At 41.8% G+C, this 8815-nt stretch overlaps 1 protein-coding gene across 1 annotated transcript; it reads right to left on the bottom strand.

Moving 5' to 3' along the window:
- Positions 1 to 3490: 3490 nt before the first annotated feature.
- Positions 3491 to 7264, bottom strand: LOC133281080 (2-oxoglutarate receptor 1-like). The gene is made up of 2 exons (XM_061476241.1): positions 6490 to 7264; positions 3491 to 4549 (listed from the first exon to the last, which is right to left on the bottom strand). The coding sequence occupies exon 2, from the start codon at positions 4525 to 4527 to the stop codon at positions 3541 to 3543; it is 987 nt and encodes a 328-aa protein (XP_061332225.1). The 5' UTR covers positions 4528 to 4549; positions 6490 to 7264; the 3' UTR covers positions 3491 to 3540.
- Positions 7265 to 8815: the final 1551 nt, after the last annotated feature.

The following is an 8815-nucleotide window of genomic DNA, read 5'->3' as shown; positions in this document are numbered from 1 at the left end:
TTTGACCCTAGCTCAGCTGTGGATGAATTGCAGTGAGGTGAAGGGAGAGTTGAATGGATGCTGACAACTCCACAGCAGCCATGACTACTGTCTTTGGTTGGCTAATGTCACACTATACGATACCAGGTTAAGGATGAACCTGCCCACAGTTATGGCCCTGTAGCAATCAGCTTGATAGACATGCAGAGGGGAAGCAGGACTCAAAGGTAGGACAGAAATGAAGGTACATATGCACAGAAGACACATGAAGTAGGCAGGCTATTGTAGTACAGAGCAACATGATAGTGTAAGTCAAGTATTGATTGATAGTGGGGCAGGGAAGCAGGCAGGATCTCTTTTTATTATGAATTTTATTGAAAAAAGTAAACGTACCATATATACTGAAGTAGCTTATAGGTTTGTTCTTCAGAGTTTATAGAAAAATCTGAGAAACCAAGATCTGGTTCATCCCCTTGCCAGCCAACTCTTGGTTATCTGCCCAGACCATTCCAGGCAATGATGCTATATTAAAGATGCTCTAGGCATCTTGTACTTAAGAAAGAGTACATAGCCTGAATGTAAGAAGTGAATGTGCTGAGTAATTTATCCAGAAAACATCAGGAGAGCTGTAAAGGGATTAATACAGATCCTCATTTAAAGCAAAACCTGCTCCTGTATTGTTTCATAAAAAAAGAGGCAGTTCCTTTTCTATCTCAAACACCAGAAGAACCAGACTCCACAAAGTAGATGTTAATAAAACTCATGTCTGGTAAAGGCTAGAAGGATAACTTACCAACCTTATTTCACTCAAAATACCTCCATGGTAGTTGATATGAAACCCTAAACTGAAGAAAAAGCCCCCCAAAAACTCAGCTAAGATGCCATGTTCAGCATTGCCTTCTCATGGTGGATGAGCTCTGGTGCCTTGGGAAGGAGCATTTGCGAGCGGTGCTGTAAGTTCAGTAGAGAAGATGGCGCTGCCCCTTGAAGACTGGCAAAATCGACAGTGTGTGGGGTGGGAGGCATTTTCTTTACAGTTTTTTTATGTTTGCCTTAGGCAACATCTCCCGAGGGCTGCATTAGGTGAGCTTCCCTCTTCACCTAGCTCAGTTTGAGGATGGATAGTGATCACAGGGGAGATCATGCTGCACTGTGCAGAAGTTTTAAAAGTTACCTTTATAAATACCTAGGGGTTGATTAAAATCACGTGGGCTATTTCTGCAGGAAAATGTCTCCCTCCTATGCTTTCTGTCAGAACTTTTCCTTCACAGCCCACGTTCCACCCTATTCCAGACAAATGATCTTCTTCCTTTCCCTTGTTCCTTCCTATGTCAGGGATAGTTTCTTATCTCCTCTGATTCCCTTGGCATGCCTGTTGCTTGCTGTTGCCAGTTGTTCTCCCCAAACTGGCCTTGAGAGCGGTAGTGAATACCACGGAGGAGTCACAGGCTGTCTGCCAGTCACTCAGACATTGTTGGAAATGGTGCTCTGGTGATCTTGGTCTGGTAGCCACTTAAATACCAGGCCACGCACAGAGGGACTGGACAGGGAGAAGGGTAAGATAAGAGCCTTGTGTCAGCATCGGTTGCCATTGATTAAGGGACATTTCAGAGTGAAGAGCAAAAGTAATAAAATAAGGCTGTTATAAAAGTGTATTGGAGGGTTCACTCTGTGGCCATACTTTTGGGATCTGAATACTGTGTTGCTCATAGTTTTGTGCTGCTGCTGGATGGGATACCTAAGCTGGGACCCAGAACCTCTCTAGACGGGATCTGCAAATACTGGACTCGTATTTTCCTACAAGTCTATTTTTTTTTTTCCTGTGAGACAGCCCATATTGCCCATCAGATGCGTTATTATCCAAAGCTGTTCCTCACCTGGTGTGACCAAACAGAGCTTCAATGAGTAAAGAAACAGGCAAAAATGACTTTGTATTGTCTGTGGATTGCAGAGAAGGACTTGGCAGTACTGGTGGATGAAAGAGCGGACTTGCGCAACAATGTACGCTCATACCCAGGAAGTCAACCATATCCTGGGCTGCATAAAAAGAAGTGGGACTAGTAGGTCAAGGGAGGTGATTCTGCTCTGCTCTGGTGAGACCCCACCTGCAGTACTTCATCCAGCTCTGAAGTCCTCAGTAAAAGACAGTCATGGACCTGTTGGAGCAGGCCCATGTCTGTGTTTTACTCACAGGAGCACCTCTTCTGTGGGGAAAGGCTGAGGGAGCTGTGGTTATTCAGCCTGGAGAAGAGAAGGCTCCAGGGGCCTGGTTGTGGCCTTTCACTACTGAAAGGGGTCTTACAAGAAAGATGGAAATACAGGAGGACCTGTTGTGATAGGACAAGGGGTAGTGGTTTCAAATCAAAAGAAAGTTGATTCAGACTAAATATATGGAAGAATTTTTTGCGAGACTGGTGAAACACCGGAGTAGGTTGCCCTGAGAGGTGGTAGGTGCCCCACCCAAGGGAACATTCGAGGTCAGGCTGGATGGGGCTTTGAGCAACCTGGAACAGTTGAAGATGTCCCTGCTTATTGCAGGGGCGTTGCACCAGATGACCTTTGAAGTTTCCTTCCCACCCAAACTATTCCGTGATTCTGTGGATATGGCACATTTATGCATTCATTCACTTCTCACCTCTGGACTACAATTAATCCAGAAATCACATCTAGTCATATGAAAAAACCCTTATAGGAGTAGTCTTGTATTATTGTACCTTTAATCTTTAGTGATCGCTGGAAGTGCTTAATAGGGTCTTATTGCGTAAGCCCCTCTTTTAGCCACCTTTGGAGAGTGTTCCATTGCACTCTGTACTCGAGCTGGGCCTCAGCTATGTAACAGGCATGAACGTTTGCATCCATGTCTGATCTACTTACCTTACCCATGGTCCATGGAGAGAAAAAGGCACTTCTAGGTCATGAATTGTCTTGTCCAAATGCAGGCATGAAGAATAATTAGGTGAATCACACTCTAAACCTGCTTGTTTCTCTCAACTTAATTGGGAAATTGTACAAGGAGGATGGGGTGATTAGCTTATATGCATACACCTACACTGAGAATGTCTCCAGGGAGGTGAGTTGAACCTCCCACAGGTCTAAGACAAGTGTGATGAACCCTCTGGAGTGTCTTATAGAATCATAAAATCATAGATTATCCATCTCCATTGCTTAGGAAATGAGTCAAAGGCAGGCACCCAGCTTAAACTAGACACTTATCTTCTAAGTTTCTAAAATTAAATTAAATTACTCCCACCCTGAATCTGTATCAGCCACGAATAAGCAAATATTTTTTTCTAGAACTGTTGTGCATTCTCCAAAAGATACACCAAGGATTCAGGAAGCAAATGCAGAAAAATATCTGAGAAGTTTCACATTTAATTTTTTTAGTATTTTATTTAAAGCTTTTTATTTTATAAGTTTTCTCTTTGATGATCAATTTGTAACTCAAAACACAGAACAGATTAACTCCCCTTTGGCATTGGAAGGGTTAATCTGAGTACCCTGATGGCAGGGAGGTTGTACCTGGCTAGTTGAGGGCAGGTTTGGACACTTCTTCCGTAACTTTTATGGCATCAATCTCTTCAAGTACCTGTTTCTCAGTAACTTGAGGAGGGAGAGGACTGCTTTCTGGAAGTTGTCTACTGTCACTACATAGAACAGGAGGTTTGCAATGGTATTTAATGCTGCTAAAGGTTTAACGATATTATACATATTATGGATCAAGTTATTCAAGTGGCAGCTAACCGGTCGTGCTCGGATCTCCAGGCGAATTCCTCGAAAGATGTGGAAGGGGAGGAAGCATGCATAGAAGAGCACCAAGATGACAATGGCAAGTCTGCGAGCCTTCTGTTTGTAGCAAGCCTGTGTGTGTGGCCCAGTGGCTAAGGTGTAAATAATGAGCACGTAGCACAGAGTCACAGTAATCAAGGGCAATAGGAAGGCAAACATCATCAGCAGCCAGTTATACCATCGACTAGTTTCAAGATCCGCAGCAGCAGACAGGTCAGGACAGATTGTCTTGTTCTGCGTATGCCTTGTGGCAATCAAGATGCCCAGGGGGCTGATGGTGGCCAGGGAAATCATCCAAACAACTACAGAAGTCACCACTGCCCATCTCCGTTTTTTAACAAAAAAGAATTTAATTGGGTAGACAACTACAAAAAAGCGTAAGACGCTGAAGCAGCTAAGGAAGATAATACCACTGTACATGTTGAAGTTGAAACCAAAGTGAATAAACTTGCACAGGAAGTCTCCAAAAATCCAGTTATTTCCATTAAAAGAGTAGTGTATAAAGAAAGGAAGCGTGGCTAAATATAATAGGTCAGTGATAGCCAGATTGAACATAATGATGGTGCTGCTTTTCCAGGGCCTCATCTTGACAAAGTAAACAAAAATTGTCATGATGTTCGCTGGGAAGCACAGCACGAAGATTAGGCTGTAAAAGGCAGTGAGATAGTATTTCCCCTCTGAGAAATCTTCATTCTTGCAGGTTGTAAATGGGTCTGTGTGGCCTGGTTGAGTAGTAAAATTGCTGGTGTGTTCAGATGCCATGTTTGCAGAGATCTTCTCAAAGCTTACAAAAAAAAATCAGGTGTTTAGTTTTAATTGATTTGTTGAGACAAATGCATTCAGTTACATCATTTGCTGCTGGTATATGTTTGACAAGGCATAATAGAGGAAAGAAATGGGGATTTGCCAACATACCCAGGTCTGACCTAGGTAACCCCACTGAAATGTTTAACTTCACCCTCCTCTCTCCTTTATTTTTTATTTTGATAATTATTATTTTTTTTCTCTTGATCTATTTGAACTCCTACCTTGAAGAAGTCAATTACTGCTTATCTGGAAATCTGCAGGAGTAGAAAGCACATATTTATAGACATAGAGAGAGTTTGGGCAAGATTTTGCAAAACTATGAATTAGTCTTAGCTTTTTAGACAGTAGTAGAACTGTACCCATATCTTATCTACATTAATCTGAGCTAATCGTTTTTTTTGTGCTCATGAAACCAGAGGTGCTGTTCTTGTTTCATGAAAACCAAAAGATAGCAGGTTCAAATACAGATCTCAGGACCTGATGTTCCAATAACCTGACAATCAAGGCTCGTTCCATGAATATGAGGTTGCTCTCTTGGAGTCATCAGAGTATAAAGCTATTAAAAACAAGAAAAAAAGGTCCAGCTAAGCTTTTAAAGACTGCTACTCAACGTGCAGAGTAAAGATGGAATGCACAGATATTGAGTGGAAGCACCGGTTTTCCTTCCCATTCTGTGTGAATTTCAGCTAGATAGACTTGTCTCTGAAATGGTTTCTCATCTACCATAGCCAATTTGGATCTATTCTCAGTGAGTTCAAGACATAACCTTTCTTGGTAGTGCTTTAAGCTGAAACAGTGGTAAGCAAGGATGAAAATCACCTTATATAACTTCAGATATCAGAAAGTTAGGTGCTTAAAGTGAAGCCAGTCATCCTAAGCCCCTCTTTAAAGCCCCCCTTCATCATCAAGGGAGAGAGGTAGGTTCCTCCAGGACATAATATATCTTCCCATATGTGAGGTTTCTATGAAAAATTATTTACTCTTTTGGAGGCATACCTATTTCTTTCCACTGACGACAAAAGCAGCCCAAGGTGACTGGTTCAGACCTGGATGCCTCAAGTGAGGCAGGAGACATGCCACTGTATGTCTTCAACATCTTAGGTGAGCACTACTCCTCCAGATCCTAACCAATTCCATGTGAGAAAATATTTTTCAGTGACTTCATAAAGTGCTAGACAGGGTACTATCAACACCAAATCCCTTTTTTTTGTGCCAGAAACAGAGTCTTTAAACTCAGTCAGTGTTATATTGAACATCCAGATGAAGTCATCACATCAGAAAAAACAAAAGAAAACAAAACAACAGACATAATTCTACCTTATTGCAGTTCTGGAAACCCTGTGTATAGAATTCATTTTTATGTGATTTCTGTTAAGAGCATTTAGCATGTTACCTATATGGATATTTCTTCATTATCCCAATGTCTGGTAGAAATGACAAATTTTCCTTGACAAAGCCAATCAGGAAAGCTGGGACACAACGGAATTATTTGATCATAACCAGTCAGAAAGATGGGTATCACTTTGTTACTCACAAGCACTCCAGAGAGAAATTTAAACAGTCTGCCTGTAATTTGGTTAAAACACTGATGCTTTTTAACACAACTGTTAGCTCTGGTATAGCGGCTTTACAGTTAAAGATGCATTACGTAAAGGCCATGAAGCTTGTTTTAAACAAATCCAGATTCACATTCACAAAATCTAGTGACATTCATGAGTTTTCACTCTTTTCTGCTTTTCTGCTGTTTGGTGATACCGCTGTCATCCACTTTTATGCCTCTCACTGGTATATTTCAAGTAAAGTTAGAAAAAAATTCTAGAGTATTTGATTCATCATGTTTAGGTTTCTTGCACTGATGATCAGTTCTCCACTGAAATCTTGAACCCTCCAAACCAAAAATGGAGAAATATTGCTTACCTGAAAACATGCAATTCTGCTTCTCCCTTTGATATTGCTTTGAGCAAAGAGCACTACAAATGAAATGTATTTATGTCTTCTTTACAGTGAAGCAGGTATTTTATATGGCTATGCAGCCATATACATTCACTCCCTGCAGACTAAGACTCCATGTGGCCATAAATTAGGAGAACGGCAGAAAACCTCAGTTAGTGGCTCAGGTTTCAGCTCTTAGACCTGGGTGGCTGGACGAGATCTCTTTTGCCCTCTGCCATTCATGCTGTCTTGCCTTCAGTGAGCAGATTGCACTTTGCTGGCAGCAGTTCTGTGTGCTGAGCTAGACCTGTAGTATTCAAATCACAGGAGATCACATTTAAATTAGTGTGTGTGTGTGTGTGCATGTTTATAAAAGAGAAAATTAAATTTGTTCTCTGTTTCCTGTGAAGTGGAACCTGATCACCAAAGTGAATCAGGCGTGTTGCCATTTCAAGGTCAGGTGAAAAATGTTTTGATACACTGCCTTCATTAAAACCAAACTTCTATGAAGTACAGTTTTCATCTCATGCAAGAAATGAAGGTTTCCTTTGGCGTGATGTGCTTTTCAGGAACTGTGGCATACTTTCTGCCAGTTTTGGTGAATAGAACATCTACAATTAGTGTTGGCTGTTTGTTACTGGGGTAGCGGAAGTTGCAAACTTGTCTTCTTTTGGGTCTTTGCTTCTGGGCTTCATGATTCACAAGAGCTGTGATTTTCCATGCTTCTTGAACCAAAGGACTGTTCTTGAATAAAAGTGTCATCATCATGCTCAGCTCAATGAACAAGTTCAAAGGAGATTATTATTTAAAAAGAAAAAACAAAAGTCATAATATGTTGAATTTTGAAACAGCAGGCTTCAATCCCTAAGCCCAGCTGCCCAGTGTGGCCAGCAGCCTTTTGGCCATGGTACATTTTATAGGTCTTATCCACTGATGAGGCTTATGATCCGGTATTAAACGAGTAATCTTTCATTTCTGAACATTTCTTATGTTAGCATAGTTAACATACATAACTGAGAACCACACAGATAACAATATTTTTTGGAAGGTGTCTTGACTCTCTGTGAGTGTCTGTACCGTAGGCATGAGCTGGGAGAAGGCTATCTGTTTTGCTAATCATACTGCAGAGAAACAGTGATAACAGGGATAATCAAGACTGGGGCAGCAGTAATATCTGACAACTAGAACATTATCTATCTGTTGCCATTAGGGGAAAGGCATCACCTCTGGTCTCATCTGACCAAGCTTTTCTCTAGGTCAGTGCCTAGAGCAGTTTTAAAAAATGCCCAAAGTTTCTCAATAATTGTAAAATTCACTGTCTTGTACTAGCTCTGGGATCAGCAACTGTTTAGATAGCTATTACCCTGTTCTAGACACTGCATGTGTCATTAGAAACCATTTGTATGAGGCTGCAGTGTTATAAACACAGAGGGAGCTAATTATAGTTAGGGATCATTTAATGCATCCACTGCTTAATCCATTATACCCCTAAGCAATAGGGGTGTGCTCCTGTGCTCCCCTGTGCTCCAGTGGCTGGTATTTATCCTTCCGTAGTGGTGGCAGTGCCTGATGTGAAGGAAAAATGGGCCCTCCCAGCACCATGGCCCAGAACTGCCAGGGATCTGGGGCACTGGGATCTTGAGCAGGCATTGGAGTCACCTCTGAGTATCTGACTCTGGACAGGAAAAGAAAATAAAACTTCCATTTTCAGACTTCCAGTTTCAGGAGAGGGTGTCTAATGGAAGGTCATTTATGCAGAGCTGCTCTACAGGGAGACCGAGACATACATCTTAGCTTTCCTAAACCTTTTCTCATCATCAGCTGTAGAGACCACATGGCTCCTGCCTCTGCTGGCCTCCCTGCACCCTTCACCAGGGTTTCAGACATTCCTCATTTCACATGGACCTTTGGAAACATTGGCTTTGTTTTCAGCCATGTGACTGGTGCAGGGGCTTGTGTCAGGCACTTGGGAAATTATGGATAAACTAACAAGTGCCTTGCAAATATCTGATTAAAAATGCTTGCTTGGCATCATGTAGTATCTCTGTGAATAAATGGTGATCCTGCAGTGTGACTTTCAACTCTGCAGTCTATGGTCCTTTTTACCACTGGTTTCTCCACCTCATGCCCATGGACCTTTTAAGTCTGCCTATAGCTAGACCAATCTGATCCTTACCGAAAACATGGCTTCTTTTGTGCTTTAAGGCTACCCTTGCCCTGCTCCCATCCACAAGCATTGGAAGAAAATCAAAATACGCTGTAGTTTCACAGTTGGCTTAAGTGACTCTAATTGCAGGCTGCTGTTGAAAGA

Source organism: Pezoporus flaviventris, unplaced genomic scaffold (assembly GCF_033815535.1).
Source record: "Pezoporus flaviventris isolate CSIRO_AGI_PZ_B2104156 unplaced genomic scaffold, CSIRO_AGI_Pfla_v1 ptg000095l, whole genome shotgun sequence".
Classification (NCBI taxonomy): domain Eukaryota; kingdom Metazoa; phylum Chordata; class Aves; order Psittaciformes; family Psittacidae; genus Pezoporus; species Pezoporus flaviventris.
This window is presented reverse-complemented; position numbering and strand designations above follow the sequence as displayed.

Bases quoted from the DNA above. Each gene is read 5' to 3' on its own strand.
- LOC133281080 (XM_061476241.1), bottom strand. From the start codon at position 4,527: ATGGCATCTGAACACACCAGCAATTTTACTACTCAACCAGGCCACACA.